Here is a 17,056-nt window from a genome sequence, read left to right as displayed (position 1 = left end):
TTGTACTTTTCGTTGATTAAACAAAAGCTCCATTTTGCTGCCTTTGTGTTTCCTCAGTATCAAGGAAGCAATGACGTTTTTATTAAATGGCTTAGCTACAGAGTAATTGTGGAGATCTCTGCAGCTTCATGACCATTAAGCAGAATAAGTTTACCTAAAGCCTCTTAAACTGAACCATGAAAGTTCCAAACACCTTTTATTTTCAAGTAGTCCCCTTGATTCTCCTGTGATTAACAGGACATTTAGTCTTTTCTAAAATTCTGCTTTTGATCCAAGTATCCTCCCTTCTCCAAGCAGACACTTCTTACTTTTGTAATGACTTTACAAGCTTTAACAGTAGGTGGTGCTATGAATGCATGAAAATAAATTAGTATAGACCACAACGGAACCATCACAGGTTTATTTCGTGACTTATAACAACATAGAAATATACCTTTTTTAATACTTTCTATAAAGTTATTGACAATACAAAATTTTTTTTCTTTTTTTTCTTTTAATGAAAATGATTTAACTTAGAAATCTATTGTGAAACCTTTGTCTAGTTTTGCAGTTCTCAGATATTCCAGTGCAAAAATAGATCCCATTACAGACAGCATAAAGTGCTTGGAATGAAGGGTCAATGATAAAGAAAAAGCACAAAAACACGGTTTAATCCTAGGGTATAAGAAGGGAGAACAGAATTCTTAAAACTTATAGAAGTATAAACATTCTATAAAAAGGGATGCAACAATTCTGAAGAGAATTAGAACAATATTTCTATAATACTATATTACTAGTAAATGGTAACAAGAGTAGAAATTAATATCTCAATGTCAAAGTGGTTCAATATAATATGACACATGGCTCTTTGGAAAAAAAATTTTACCTGATATATACAACCACAAGAAGAAAACAGACAAATCCCTTTAGTCAATGATTACTATACAGTGAATGCTATGCAACATTTAATAGTCACAATGCATAGGCCTTCAGTACAGATATTGAAATACAGTAGTTTGAGGTTTGGTTATTGGTTTTTTTAACAATGACCTATTCTGGGTATCTGTATATAGAGGGCTTTGTTATTGTGTTCTTTTGTATTTTTTCATATTCACAGTTAATAAGGCTTCAGGTGTCCAAATGAAGCAAAAGCAGAAATCTCTGAACACTTAAAAAAAATTTTTTGTTGTTAAACTCACATGGTTACATTTCCACAGGGATGATATAGAAATTTTACTTGACTGAGCAGAGAGTAGTAGAGCAAATCTCTACTATAATCGGGCTTACCCAGAAAAATGTTAAAGGCTGCAATTTGAATATCTAATAACAGTACTAATGAAGTAGATGAGTAGCTGTAGATTGTTTCTAGCTTAAGATAGCCTTTAAATCTATATCGAAATGTTGCATTTTTCAAAGTAGTTCACAGTATCTTTTGATTTTTTTTAAATATGGCCTTGAAGTAGAATAATCCAAAAAAGGGAGGTGCTCATGGTTTTAATACAATACAGATTTAGGACATGATTCTGCTGAAATGGGGAATCTAGCAGAAGCTTGATTTTGGAAAATACTAAACAAGGAGAAACAAACATTCTATGAATTTTATATCATTAAAGACAGCATAAAATATGAGTTATTACTTGTTTATCATTTTAGAAAATATTGGCAATACTCTCTAAAGGTCATTTTCTTTCTCCAAGCAACAAGTTGCATGATAACATGCAATGAATTTTAAAAGAAAAAATGTATATTTGGAATAGATCTGAAATCTTGTACTTTTAGAATTAATATCTCATTTTTTAAAAGGAAAAGACATTAGTAATGATATTAAAAGATCACTTTAACTTCAAACAGTATTTCTCTCATAATTTTGTTGTCTCAAGACAGATAACATTATTTTTAACAAGTGTTTACTGACTAAAAACAATTAAACTGCCTTGGAAAAGTCTGAAATAATTTTCATGTGGGGGCATTTGCTGCTTTTTTCCCATGATACTGACTGAAGAGATAAAAAATTTGAGATTGTCAGAATGGGGTATCTGAGATTTTCAAAGCCAATATTCAAAGGTACTACATGCCATAAGCAAAAGTTTTGTTTTTCAACAAGTTTTGAAGCTAATCTGTGACCCTATGACATAAACTTTCTTGCCTTTTGCATTGTTGCTGTTTTCAAAAAGTGGGCTGCCCAATATTCTTTCAGTGGGTTCCCACAACCACAACAAAACCTGTATTTGTAAACCAGTTATCTGATGAACATGGCACAGGAAATCTACTCCCCACGCCATCCATCCATACTCACTCAGTTACAACATACACTCAAAGAATACTTGACTAATGCGCTGATACTAAAAGTATGCTTAACGATCTTAAAGATACTTAAATATAATGTTGTCATGAGATCTTGGCCATCATACTGTTTTCAAGTCACTAGGCATTAGTCAGATAATCCATTTGCAAACATACGTGAAAAATTAAAGCTAGTGAGGAGGCAGTGTGGCCATACTCCTCTGTGCCACAGGGTTCTACAAAGAAGCCACTCTAAGTTTTTAGAAGTCACTAGTAGAACTTACAATTCCAAATAACGTTAAAAGTACAAAGATTGTTCTCAGAAGACAACTCCGTCTTTTCATATTCTAGATTAATTCAAAAAGCCAGAAATAATACTATGCTTGTGTCAAACGACAAGATCTTGAGATGCACTGTACCGTGTTAGTAGACAAGCAGGACAAATGGACACAGACTTCCCTTGATTCCAAATACATCATCTCTTTCAGCACATGCCATGGCCTCCCCAGCTTGCAGCCCCAACAATGTGGTTGCTGATTCTTTGCTTCTTACCTGGATCTAAGTATACTTAGAGTCCCAGAAAGATAATCTTGGAGACTCATGGTTCCAAGCAAAGGACAACAATGAAACCAAGTTTTGCTTTTGCATGTCACCATGCCGTTTGCATGTCACCATGCAGTTTCCATGTCACCATCACCAGAGCAGCTCAAAGAGGGAATCAAAGCAGGACTTTCCCCACACATGGCGCCATTTCATCACCTGGTATTTGATGATGTCAACAGACTGAGTAGCGCAGCTTTCACAAAAGTGTGCAAGGCATACCATGGTGCTTCAGGCTTTCTGAGAAACTTGGCACTAGTAATTCTGGCACACTCATTGCCAGCAGTGGCTATGTCACCAGGAAGCCAGTCTCTTGGCATGGCACAGCGTAATAAATGAACATGTGCATGCCTTTTGATTTTGAAAAATAATCACTGGCCATGACTTGATGAATTATTGTTGCAACCCCAGTAAGAATACAAAGGAACAAAAAAAGTATGTCAAACTCATATGTCCACTGGGTTCCATACTAGAGTTTCACATGAGTATAAGGTAATAAACTAAATTCAAGTCTTTTTCACTCGAGAGCCATATGAGACATAGGCTACAAAGGCACTGCCCTTGTAATGGAATTTTGTTTTCATTGCATTGAATTGCATTGCATTGAAATAGTATCAGTACAGTATCCAGTTTACTTCTTCCCACAAAATCTTGTGGCTCTTTCCTCTGGAATACTTCACGTGGTACAAAGGAAGGTCTAGTTCCTCCTTTCTTCCAGCCACCCTATATGGACAAGATTCTTCATACATAACTTTCTTTCACTTTCTCATCCTGCAGGAAAGACGTGAGGACTGCAACATCCACTACTGTCTGGTTTTTGTGTAATGACAGGTCCTTTAAGTGGTCATCATCACTTTGGTCCTTGGCAAAGTTTACAAATACCTGTCAAAATAAAGACAGACCATTATAAACACCTCTAACTTGCTCTCTCTTTATTCAACTTGCACTTTTCCCCATGTGGAAATTAGGTCATATAGAAGAATCTGAGATTGAATAAATAGATTAACTAGAAAACTTTGTGTAGGAGGGAGAAAGGAATGATTGAAAAAGCATTAATCATTAAAAAAAAGTTAAAAACTGCCCTTATATATTGCCCCTCCAAATCAACCAACCGCTCAATCATCTATTTACTTTGACTCAAACAGACTTGATTAAAGGGAAGGGGGATGAAAACTAACATTTGCTGAATATCTACTAAGGGCCAGGATCTCTTTTGTACCTGATGTCATTTAATTTAAACGGGATACGGTACTTGGCCTAATACCTGCCCATGGCAGATACTCAATAAATTGCAGTTTTTATGATTAGTATGACAATTTATTCTCATAATAACCCTATGAAATCAGTAGCATCATCTCCCTTTTCAGATTCAGGGAGGTTAGGTAAAAAGCAAACAGCAGACAATCAGGAGGTCATGCTCAGATAATCTATACTGTTCTAGGGCCCATAATGAAGGGGGAAGAGTCCTCACCCTGAAGAGCAAATCTACTTTTGACACTCAACGCTTACTTGGTCAAGTGTTGTCTGAGAGACAGAGTAGTCTTCTATGTGGAGTCGCTTTTTGCTCTGGGAAAGGATGCTGAAAATCCTGGCCAGGGAACTCAGTGAAGACGGAAGCTGGTACTGAAGCATGTTCCGGTGCTTCTCCTTCAGGACGCTTCCTGGAAAGGCGAGTTCAAAGAACTCCTGTACAGGCTTCAGGTCAGGGTTCGACCCTGCTATTCGTACAACTATTGTATAACCATCTCCAAACCTGAAGGCAGGAAAAAGAAAATCAAATTGAAGACTCTGGGGAAACTTCTCAAAAGAATACTTAACTCTTGGGTCCTGAAAGGTAAAATAGTCCCTGTCAGACCCAGAAATCAGTTTCAGAGAAAAGGAACCGGTTGTCATATACTGAATACCTATTCTATTTGAGCTGCCTTGCCAAGTGCTTTAGACATGACTTCATTTAATCCACACTTGGACCTGTGAGATGTTACAGAGAAACTGAAACCTAGAGAGTTGGTCACTTGCTCATGATACAAAACTCAGAAGTGGTAGGGCTGGGGTGTGGACCCAACACCAGTCAAACCAACTGGTGTGTTTGACTCCAAAGTCTATGCTCCAACCTTACTGGCACGTGTAAATCCTCCCATTACATCTCTATAACAAAACCAGAAAGTAGCTATTCCCAGAATACTGACTCTCAGAGAGGTTAAATAACTTGCCCAAGTGCATACAACCACTAAAAGGTAAAGAGAGAAGTTGCACGCTGTTCTGTTGGACTTCAAAGTCCTCACTCTTTGCACGGTACCATTTTGTTCAGTTTATTTCCCTTTGTTTTAGAACCACCATGTACACATTCACAAAAGAATAAATACACAATTTCTCATTACGTGGGATCCCAAAGAAATTGTCTTTGTTACCTATTTTTCAGATGTTGAACACTGCCAAGACACCTGAACCGCCCATTGACCATAATTGCCATCCTGGTGCAAAGAGCTTCACATTCTTCCATACTGTGGGGACAAAGAATGAGGTTTAGTCTGAGAAAGATGCTCCTGTAACCGTCAGAACATCACCATGACATCTGGAGTTTCAAAGAAACAGATTCTTAGCTTCCTAGAGTATAACTGCATCCTGCTAGAAATTTCATGAAGATGTAGGGAAAATAATGCTCACTGCGGTGTCATTTACAATTGTGAAAAAGCTGAGAATGATCCAAGTGTCTATACAAAAGAGGAACGGTTAAGTAAATTAGGGTATATGCTAATGGAATACTATTCACTAATAGCTATAAGAAATGATGACACATCTCAATTAAACAGACTTGGAATACTGTTCTCAATACTGTTAAGTGAAAAAGAACTTGGTATATATGACAAAGCTTGCATTTTTATTTGTAAAAAACATATACACTGTGTATAGATTTACAGAGGAAAACTCTGCAAAGATATATTGCCCAGTGATAATAATAGTTGTCTCCTGGTGATACATCAGGTGACCATAATTTTTTTTTTCTTTGCCTTTCTGTGTTTTCTGTTTTTACACAGTGGCCATATATACTACTTGGAAAACCTAAAAATTATACAACAACGAAGTCAAGCCAACTCTTCACTACAGACCTGTGAGAGGTAAGCACTACTGATCTCCCTTCCTTGATGATACTTAGGGCACAGTTCCACAGGAAGCGCCGGGCTTTAGGGTCCATGCCTGTGGTTGGTTCATCCTGTAAACAGAATAGAATAAGTCTTATTATGTGTTGGAAAAAAATCAAAGATAGGTTTGGTCTTAAATGCAGAAGCGTTTTAGAAATAGCCTAAGGTTTAACTTACCATTCTATTTATTTCCTGATGGATCAAAAAACCAGACCTTACATAAAAGAATATTTCATACTTGTTTATAACCAGTTCACTTTTATAACTGTCACTGAGTAGAAAACTCAAATTTAATTTTTGTGAAATTAAATTTCTCCAAATAAACAGAAAGGAAAAGGGAAAAGTCATTTAGTTTCAATCATCTTTTCATGACTGACAAGCATATACTAAAAATTATTTTTGTCTGAAATGCTACTGAAGTCAGTTCAAAAATTGAATAAATTTCTTTTTTTTTTAAATTCTAGTTCACTCTGGCTTAGCCTGTTATACTCTACTTGCTGGTCTTCAGTTCCGTTCAGTTCAGTCACTAGTTGTGTCTGAGTCTTTGCAAGCCCATGGACTGCAGCATGCCAGGCTTCCCTGTCCATCACCAACGCCTGGAGCTTGCTCAAACTCATGCCCGTCGGTGATGCCATCCAAAGATCTTATCCTCTGTCGTCATCTTCTCCTCCTGTCTTCAATCTTTCCCAGCATCAGGGTATTTTCTAGAGTCACTTCTTCACATCAGGTGGCCAAAGTATTGGAGTTTCAGCTTCAGCATCAGTCCTTCCAATGAATATTCAGGAATGATTTCCTTTACGATTGACTGGTTTGATCTCCTTGCAGTCCAAGGGAGTCTCAAGAGACTTCTCCAACACCACAGTTCAAAAGCATCAATTCTTTGGCACTCAGTTTTGTTTATAGTCCAACTTTCATATTCATACATGACTACTGGAAAAACCATAGCTTTGACTAGATGGACCTTTGTCAGCAAGGTAATGTCTCTGCTTTTTAATATGCTATCTAGATTGGTCATAGATTTTCTTCCAAGGAGCAAAAATCTTTTAATTTCATGGCTGCAGTCACCATCTGCAGTGATTTTGGAGCCCCTCCAAAAATAGTCTATCAGTATTTCCATTGTTTCCCCATCTATTTGCCATGAAGTGATGGGATTGGATACCATGATCTTAGACTTGCTGCTTTTAGAGAAACAAATTCTAAATCTAAACACTCTGGATAACTTTAAAGCCTCAGTCCAAGGCTTCTTCCTGTAATAACCTCAGTGCCCTTCTCCTCTAAAGAAGAAAAAGGTCAAAGGCCACTATTGGTCTGATCTTCTGTTTTCCATTCATCCATATGTAAGGAACTATGACCCAAAGGTGCTATTTAGGAATCCTGAAGCTGTAACAACATTCTCTATCTCCAGAGGATGAACACATAAGAGGGCATACAGAATGGTCCAAAGAAAGTTAAATCCTACACCCAGCCTCAGTAACACTTGTTGGGATTCTCCATGCCGGAGAAACAAGGTCCCTGGAGTATCTCCCCCTCTGGAACATCCGAGGGCAAAGCAGATACACCCCATGTTTGTTACGAAGAGGGACGGGGAGCTTCCCTCTGGTTCCTCATCGGGCTATTCCTCATCGGGTGAGGTGGGGCTTGCCATTGCCGAGCCAGTCATGCACATCCAGGACTTTAGAATAGAGATGCTTTCCATTCAGGCCAGCACAGGGTTTTCCATTCAGTCACACTCACCAGAAACACCACTGGAGGCCCGCCAATCAAAGCCATGGCTGTTGAGAGCTTGCGCTTATTGCCTCCACTGTAGTTCCCAGCGTATTTTTCTCCATACTTCACAAGTCCCAGTTTCCGAATCGCCCACTCGCCAACCTAAGAGTGATAAAAGAGCACCTTGACCTTTGCTGGGTTTGGTAATTTTATCATGCTTTCTTACACTTACGTGTGAGAATTCTTTCACTGAGTAGGACCAGATTCTATACGATCATAACCTGGATAGTGCCCACAGCACAGGAAGCAGCACTCCCTCTCTGCCCTCCAGAGTGAGCCTGATCTCCCATCCCTACCCCACCGCCGCAACCTCCCCCTTTGAAAGTAGCTGCAAAGAGCCAGCACTTCCTGTCGCTGCACCTGTAAGGAAGAACAGTCTGAAGCCGATGGCCATGTGCGAAAGTCACAGCCATAAGGTAGGCTGTCAGGATGCCAAAGGAGGCAGGCTGGCTTTCCAGTGCCCACAGTACCTTGCCTACTTCTTTTTCCGGGACTCCTCTCAAAAGGGCAAAGAACTCCACGTGTTCTCTTCCAGTCAGCAGCTCTGTGATAGCATCAAACTGAGGGCAATAGCCCATGTTCTGATGGACTTCATGGATGTCTGATAAGATACTGCAAAGAAAAGCAAAACTGGTCAGGTTTTTAAGCATTTTGGTACCCTGGTCAGACCATCTTGCCTAACATTCTATACACTGTGCTTGTGCATGACAAACAGACCAGTGAGCACACTTGCTTACAGCTTCAAGGAACAGCCTTTCTGCCCTCAGGATATCAACAATCTTAGTCACGCTATCCAGGGGCTTTAACGTGAAGTGTCCATTCCTGACTTCATTCTGTGGCCCAGTCATATGCACCATGTGCTCTATTGCTTCATTTAAGCCAGAGGAGGCCCAGCAATTTGGGTGACTTCCCTCTGCTTTTTGCTGCCTATACACTGACTTGGCCCCAGCATGATCCAAACCCTATAGTCCTACTAAATATTCAACACAGAAACTGCCCTGGTTTTGAAGGTTTTCATGATGAGAACCTGATGACAACAAAAAATGTAACTACAGACACAATTTTACATATACTGGTGGGGGCGGCTTTTAGGCCCCATGAAGCCAATCTAGGGTTAAGGATCCCTGATGTAGGAGGAAGCTCAGTGTCACATCCAGTCTGACGGCTGCACTTCAGTCACCCCTGGAGAGCCATGGTTCAGCCTGTCAGCAGTGTTCACTCCTCTCTGCACATCAATTAGTAGGCCCAGGTCCAGTGTTTTCCAGAACTGAAGTGCTCACAGACCCTTTGCCTAGAACTCACAACTACACTGCTCATACCAGTATTCAGAATCAGGCAATGTGATGAACCTTAGTCTGGACCAGTTATTGCTACTACTGCTATATACCCCAGGAGCCTGGTACTAGAAACAAACCTGGGGAACCATGTATGTAGCCTCAGGCCTGCTATTCTAAAAATTCCGTTCTCTTAAACCGCCTTTACACTGTTACTAAAACAAATGTAAGATGCAGAGAAAAGTCATGAGTACATTAAGTTCCTTGATGTTTTCAATTTTATTGGCTAGTAGCCCTTTGTCCAAATTGTGAGTCATCCCCCATTTGTACATTATGAAATAAATTTAGTAGGCCACAACTAGTATTATTAAAATGGCATGGCAGAGAGTGGAGTAAGAAATATTGAATGCACTATAAGCAGTAAGAGTAGGTAGTATTTTACAAAATTATTTAAGCTATATGCCTGTTTACATGTTTTTGTGCATTTACTTGACTGAGAGGTAAGATGTATTTGCTATTATGGGACATGATCAAAAAGTTTGAAAGCCATTTGTACCATTTCTCCATATAAAAAGCCCAGAGAAGTTCCACATATTTAGAATGCTCAAGGGTTTCACTTTCAAAGTTGCCTAGCAGGACTGTACTGTAGGCATTACTGTACGCCTTAAGATCAGGCTGCTCAGTGATCTCTGCATTTTCAAATAATAGCCCAGTGGTGACATCCATTGTTGGCATAACCTTTAGAGGGCAATTTCACAGGTATATAACCTTTTATCTTGATGGAACAATCAAAATGAATACAAGGACATATTTAGTGAAAAAACAGAAACAAATATCCAACAATTAAGGAACTGGTGAAATAAACGTCCAACAATAAGGAAACAGTGAAATAAACTCCAGGTACGTGTACATAGAGGCATTTTATGCAGCAATGTAAAATTCTACGTCTTAGAATATGTAACCCAAGTCATTAGCAACAAAAAACTAACTTAAAAATCTAGATCTAATATAATCTCAATATAATCTTATATAATCTCATACATAAATATAATATATATATATAAAAAAATAGAGATTTGGGTTGATGGGAATGTTGTAAAATTGTATTGTGATAATGGTTGTACAACTCTGCATATTGCCTAAAGGTCACTGAATTGTACTCTTAAAACAAGCAAACTGTAAGGTACATAACTTATACCTGAATAAATCTGTTAAAAAAAATAAAGTGAAACTAAAAGGTAATGTAAATAGTCATTATCTGTAGGTACTGGGATTATGGATTTTTATTTTCTTCTTTACAGTTTACTATATTTCAACATTTTTAGAAACTATACAGTGCTGTTATATCAACAAAATCACAACATATTCATTTAAATAAAGTTTAAAAAAAGTCTTTGTGGCAAAATACAGACTTGTTTTCTCACCTGTTTTTGTTAAGGAAAGCATCTCCTCTGGTAACAGTGGTATCTCCTGTTAACATCTTGAAAGTTGATGATTTCCCAGCTCCATTAACACCCAGAAGTCCAAAGCACTGAAAATGATTGGGAAAATGATTGGGTCAGTAATATTAGCAAACTATTAAAAATCTGAATATAAATGATTCATAAATAGTCACCTCAGCTTCATTTTTATGTAACATGATCCTAAAATGTCACTCTTAATGAAGAGTAAAATATTTTCTAGGTTTTCAGAAGTCATATGGATGTTTAATCATACATTTTATAATGGAACCATTTTAAATGTGGATGTATTTGTAAATATTCTTTGAGTTGTTGGGTTAAAGCCAAAGTTAATGAGTGAAAAACAGTGATAAAAGCCAACAAGTCAAATTTTACCATCGAATCTAGCTAAAGGGTATATAAGAATACAAACATAAATAAAGAGAAAATCTTTTTAAAAATCTATTTGAATTTCATTATCATCTTGAATGGATCACAAAATCACTTTCTAGATGAACATACTTTTCTTAAATTGTCTGAGATTATCCAAAATTCTTGATACACGGGGCCACTAGTTTTGATATATGCATGCGTGCGTGCTTAGTCTTTTCAGTCGTGTTGGACTCTCTGCAACCCCATGGACATGGCCTGCCAGGCTCCTCTGTCCATGGGATTCTCCAGGCAAGAATACTGGAGTGGGTTGCCATTTCCTTCTCCATTTGATATATGGGGCCCTCAAACTTTCAATGACTGACTGCTGCTACACATAGATATAAATGGAGTAGCCTTTTTAAATCACTTTTAACTTCTTACAGACATTGTTGTTTGACTGGAGTAGAGACAGTCTGAATTAATAGGAGCAAACACAATATGGATAGAGCGCCTTTACCTCACCAGGAGGAATGCCAACGCAGATCCTGTCAACAGCAGGTTTCCTCTTTCTTCTGTATACCTGGAACCAGCAAAATGCAAAAAGTCATGAGCTGCAGTGACTCACGGCTCTCCCTCTCCTCTGTGGAAGAGGGAATTATGACCTAAACACACCACGAAATTCGACTCATTGATAAGACTAAGTCAGATACTTAATGTGCCAAAGCCTTGGTCTGTCTCTGTGGCAACTGGCTTTTGAATGACTCTGATGCTCAAAATATAAATGAATTTCTCTGTATTTTTTAATCAAATATCAGACTTAAAAAATATATTTGTCATTAACATCTACATAATTTTTATTTAATATAAAGACATTGCAGATATTTTAAAAATTAAATTCTATGGGATAAAAATTTGTTATCAAAACATTTCAAATATTGAACATATTACAAAAAACTGAATTATTGTTGTTCTGGTACCTAGAAGGGGCGAAAATAGATCCTCCTCTTAATCAATGGGGATTTATCAGCTTTTTTGAAATTCAAAATCAATCATTTATTTTCCCAACTTCAGCTTTGACTGAATATACAATATTAGATGTTTTAATAACTAACATGTAAATATAAACATGAAAATCAAACATACTCAAGAATGAAAATTCACTTTACAATTATTCTCGGTAGGATTTCTTTAATTAGAGAAGTCTCCATGGTATATTTTAAGTAAAATTAAATTGACAGAAACTTGGTATAAATGCACCTTTTAGGAAGCATGCTCCTTTTATTAAGTGAGTCAGCAAAATGCTAGTTTCTAACATATAAAGCTGAAAAAATTGAAGGCAAGTTGTAGCCTGTCTTCACTGTCTCACCTTAGTCAACTCCTTGATTTCCAAGATGTCATTCTGTCCTCCACCATCAAGAATTCTCTGTCTTTCCCTCCTCACATCTTCATCCTCATCATTCAGAGGAGGAAGCTTTGCCTTTACAGGTCTTAGGGGGAAGAAAATTAAGAAGAAAAAAAAAATCAACCTTTCAAGTTATTTTCTAAGTCCAAGACCCAGTTTCTACAACAGTCCTATAAAATCCACACTCCAGCATTGTCAGTACTGTTGGAGAGGGGATGCCCACATTGGGAAAATCAGTTTGATTATCCGCTTTGCGTTCAAGTCAACCCAACCACCATTGAGTGTTTCCCTGTACTCCATCCGCTGTGACCCTCAACCAGGTGCTCAGTGAATTCTGCAAGAAAGCTCACCTGGGCCTGATGAAGAATCGGTACTGGATCAGCACAGTGATGAGGAAGAACACCACTCCTTCCACAGCCATGGCAAAGAGATTTCGTCCCACTAAGTCCCAAGACAGTGGTGAGACAAAGCGGTTCTCCCCTGGACACAGTGCAGAGATCCAATCAGAATGGAGGCACCAGAGACCAAAGCCCTTCCTCAAATTCAGGCTCAAATTTACCTTTGTTTTGAACCCAGGTCTCCCACATTGCAAGTGGATTCTTTACAAGCTGAGCCACAAGGGATGCCCAAGAATATTGGAGTGGGTAGCCTATCCCTTCTCCAGCGGCTCTTCCCAACCCAGGAACTGAACCAGGGTCTCCTGTATTGCAGACAGGTTCTTTACCAACTGAGCTCCTAGGGAAGCCCATTTCTACAAATAACAATGGTATCACCCATTTTAGGGATCTGGTCATGGCACTAATGGTAGAGAAACCGCCTGTGAATGCAGGAGGTGTAAGAGACATGGGTTCAATCCCTGGGTCAGGAAGATCCCCTGAAGAGGGGCATGGCAACCACTCCAGTATTCTTACCTGGAGAATCCCATGGACAGAGGAGCCTGTGGGCTATAGTCCATAGGCATGCAAAGAGTTGGACATGACTGAAGCCACTTGGTACGCCACCCATGATAAGAACGAAAAAATAAAGGAGTCACCAGTTTCCAAGTCTGACTTAAGGTAAGGTTTTAGGGAAGCGTACTGCAATGCGGTTATCAATCAGAGTTTCAGAGTCAACATGTATTAGATCTGTAACTTCATCTAAGAAATCTAATGCTTCCTTTTGAATGAGATGTGCCAAAAATTCTTTGTGAAAAGGCAAGCAATCCAGGGTAATTTTTAGGATCAGTATTTTAACAAATTATTAGCTTCACTAAGAAAGATTAGAAAGCACATTAAAAGATGCTCCTTTCAGTAGCATATAAAGTAATCTAGGGGTTTCCATGGTGGCTCAGACGGTCAAGAATCACCTGCAATGCAGAAGACCTGGATTTGCCCCTGGATTGGGAGGATCCCCTGGAGGAGGACATGGCAACCTACTCCAGTATTCTTGCCTGGAGAATCCCCATGGACAGAGGAGCCTGGTGGGCTACTGTCCATGGGGTCACAAAGAGTCGGACAGGACTGAGTGACTAAGCACAGCACAATGTAATCTAGTAACTCAATTCACCTCGTTTTATATAAATATTCCTTAAATTCCTTATATATCTCCTTTGTACCTCCAAGCTTAAAAAATAGTCCCTCTTCTATGCACATTAAATAACATGGCCCATGTAACTATATGAGCAAGTCGATAAAGAATAGTAATGTGGGCACAGGACAGATATTTTTAAAGACTCTAAAGGCAGAAAGAGCTGCAGTAAATTATCTTTTTATAGACTATATAAAAGGTAATATAGGACCCCACCTGCAGGTCCATGATCTTCCTAATAGAGCCAAAGTTTGCATCTTTCCTTTCGATCCTCTGGCCTGTACCTAATTCTTAGAGCTGTGATTTGATTTTTCCAATGACTTTAACAAACCCCACCAGTGGTACCAGGCACTGGGTCCAAGCTAAAACCAGTATTTTTCCCTATCTCCAAAACCATGTTCTCACCTTTCAGACAAATGGCTGTGTCAGACAAGACCCAAGCCACAACCAACTGTGCTGACATGAGCCCAATCAGCGGAGGGAAGTCCTAGGCCCAGTCACCAGCCTTTTTCCAAAATAAAGGCCAAAGTATCAAGACGCATACAAACTCCCATCCCTATTAAAACATCCTGTAGCCACTGCTGTCACTCACCAAACCTTTCCAAGGCATCAGCCATTGCCTGGTTTTTCACCATGTCAATGAGCCCCCGTCCCAGGCAAAAATGTGGGAAGATCAAGAACACTGACTTCAGGATATCATTGATGTTATTCAGCTTCTAAAAAAAGATAAGAGACAGACTGTATGTCTTTTATGACACAGGCTAAAAACTGACCAAGGTCTAAAATATGAGAATGAAGAAAAAGTTTGATTCCTTGAGGTCAAACTGAATCTTTGATTCAGATACCAATAAACAGCCGCAGCCATAGCTAATGATATATAATGTAGCAAAATTTTTGCTCTTTAGAAAATTTGGAATAATGCTATGAGTATGGGAGGAAAATGAGCAAAGTTTAGAAATATGATTGCATTTAATCAAAAGCAAATCCAACACAAAACATTTGCTTAGCATTTTAAAAGCAAATTGCTCATGTTTGGGTCAATATATTTCAGTTTCAGGATTTTGTTGGAATTTAAATAATTCTTCTCAAATACATCAATCTAGCAATGGCCAAATACCTAACAACTAAATAAGCTGCTAAGTGCTGGATGCACTGGGCTAGGGAAGAGGAGAGCTAAAGATGATTAACAAACAGTCTCTACTCTGAAGAAAAGAAATATGGAAACAGAAAATTACTACATAATTGGATGTGTTGTCCTGGAGGCATGAACTGTGTGAGCTTTGGAAGCACAGAGAAGAGAGAGTACCTGCTATACGGCAGGTAAGCAAAACTTCAGGCTGAAGCTTAGTTTTGACAGAATTGGGTGGTAGCTCACATTGCTGGTGAAGAGCTCCAACAACAGAGTGGCCACACTGCCACTGCCACTGAGGAAGAGGCTCACACTGGTAAGGACCATGCGGGCTGGGCTGGGGGTCCTCAAACAGGCCTGCGGGCCTGCGGAGGGTTTAAGGAACCCTTCAGCCGAAGCCTACCATGTTGGGAAAGGGTGTGGTGGGGACTGTCCAGGAGGGATTATACACCTCTGAAAGGCCTTGTGGGTTAAGTTAAGGTGTCTGGACAAAAGCAATGACAACAGGAATGGACAGGAAACCTTGTTTGAGAGATCTGTAATTGAAGGAACTGGCAAGGTCACCAACTGAATGTGGGAGAAATAAGCAAAAGCAAAGCAGATAAATAGCCCTAATACTGCCAGCTGGGGTGACTGGGGGGATTGTAATGCCATCCAGTGTGGCAGAAATGGCAAGAGAAATACTGGGTTCTGAGGGGAAGATGACTGGGACGTGACCAGTCTAGGGTATCTTTCAGTTAATCTAAACAGAGCCACCCACTGGGCAAGTGAGACTGTGGGGCGAGAGTTCAATGGAAGAGTCAGGGCTTAAGGCACAGATCTGAGAGAGAACAATGTGAGACACTGAGAGGTGGGGGTAAAAGCTTCCAGAATGAACAGCATCACCCAGAGACAGTTCCTACAGTGGAAAACAAGATGGCAGAGGACCAAATACTGGAGAAAGCAACACTTGGACAGAAAGGAGTATAAAAGGACTTGCCAAAAGAAACAGAAAGATTTGATCGGAGACACATAAGGAAAAGGAGAAGCAAGAGATGCTATGCAAACCCAGGAAAGACAGACTGCAAAAGTTCAGACTGGTCCATGGGGTCAACGCCACAGGCAAGCAGAATACAATCATGATAAACACTATCCCCTGGCTCCAAATATGGTCATCCCAGCATCTCTTTCCACAGAACTCACATTGTTGGTGAAGAGCTCCAGCACAAACGTGGCCACACTGCCATTGATGCCGATGAAGAGGTTCACGCTGGTGAGGACCACGTAGGCTGTGCTGGGGATCTTGAACACGAAGGAGGCTGGGTACATGAGAGGTGTGATGGACCACCTGGTGAGGCACAAAGACACATGTCCACTGGGTGTCCTCCACCTTCTCTCTGACAGCGGATTCCATCTGCCCCATCCAGAGGTGCCTTACCCATACAGCAAAAGTAGAAGAGCGAGCACAGGCAGGTTGGTAGAGGACACGTAGGACTTCTGCTGGAAGCAGATGAAGATGATAATGACCAGCGTGGCAGGGACCACATAGTTGCACTAAAAGTGAAACAAGGAAACCAAGGTCACCCCTAAAGTCAAAGACACAACACATCTCAAGTCTTCGCCACCACTGGACAAGAAAGGGCAGATAAACATATTGAAGAATAACTGTGAATTAATGAAGCCACAAAAACTATTAATCAAAATACTGGACAGCACATTTTGACAAGCCTTTTACCCCCGGCTGATTTTATAAACTGCATGTCCTTTCTGTCTTTCCAACAGATAAGCCAAGGTGTCACGCTCAGTAAACTTACTGAAGGATGGATTCCCAGTCAGAGTAATTTCAATTTCACAGGCAGCAAGTAAGCTGCCATTACTCTTCCCGAAGATGACTGTGTCTGTTTCATCATTAATGCTATATTACAGTCTGCCCAAGTTCAAGCTCTCTTGTAATCTATTTATGAGGTAAGCACTTATAACATCAATGTCAGGACAGTTTCATCACACCAAGACTAATTTTGAAGTCTGTCCTGACAGTGTCTCAAGCATTAAAATGCAGAAATAAAGTCTTGACCACAAGACAATTACAGGAATTCACAGCTGGCAGAGCAAAGCACAGGCAGGGA

The 17,056-nt window shown here is 39.5% G+C and overlaps 1 protein-coding gene across 2 annotated transcripts in view; it reads right to left on the bottom strand.

Moving 5' to 3' along the window:
• Nucleotides 1-385: 385 nt before the first annotated feature.
• ABCA1 (ATP binding cassette subfamily A member 1) overlaps nt 386-17,056 on the bottom strand; it is a 132,187-nt gene continuing 115,516 nt past the window's right edge. For both annotated transcript variants that reach the window (XM_069575532.1, XM_069575533.1), the window contains exons 38-50: nt 16,369-16,484; nt 16,134-16,278; nt 14,415-14,538; nt 12,607-12,736; nt 12,221-12,341; nt 11,372-11,434; nt 10,468-10,574; nt 8,240-8,381; nt 7,737-7,871; nt 5,970-6,073; nt 5,271-5,363; nt 4,372-4,615; nt 386-3,744 (exon numbers count right to left, since the gene is read on the bottom strand). In XM_069575532.1, the coding sequence (XP_069431633.1) occupies nt 3,604-3,744; nt 4,372-4,615; nt 5,271-5,363; nt 5,970-6,073; nt 7,737-7,871; nt 8,240-8,381; nt 10,468-10,574; nt 11,372-11,434; nt 12,221-12,341; nt 12,607-12,736; nt 14,415-14,538; nt 16,134-16,278; nt 16,369-16,484 (1,665 nt within the window). In that variant the 3' untranslated portion in view covers nt 386-3,603. The remainder of the gene's footprint in view (nt 3,745-4,371; nt 4,616-5,270; nt 5,364-5,969; nt 6,074-7,736; nt 7,872-8,239; nt 8,382-10,467; nt 10,575-11,371; nt 11,435-12,220; nt 12,342-12,606; nt 12,737-14,414; nt 14,539-16,133; nt 16,279-16,368; nt 16,485-17,056) is intronic.

The sequence above is a fragment of the Ovis canadensis genome, chromosome 2, assembly GCF_042477335.2.
Source record: "Ovis canadensis isolate MfBH-ARS-UI-01 breed Bighorn chromosome 2, ARS-UI_OviCan_v2, whole genome shotgun sequence".
NCBI classification, from domain to species: Eukaryota; Metazoa; Chordata; class Mammalia; order Artiodactyla; family Bovidae; genus Ovis; species Ovis canadensis.
The sequence above is the reverse complement of the archived record's forward strand: the minus strand, read 5'-3'. Positions and strand labels throughout refer to the sequence as shown.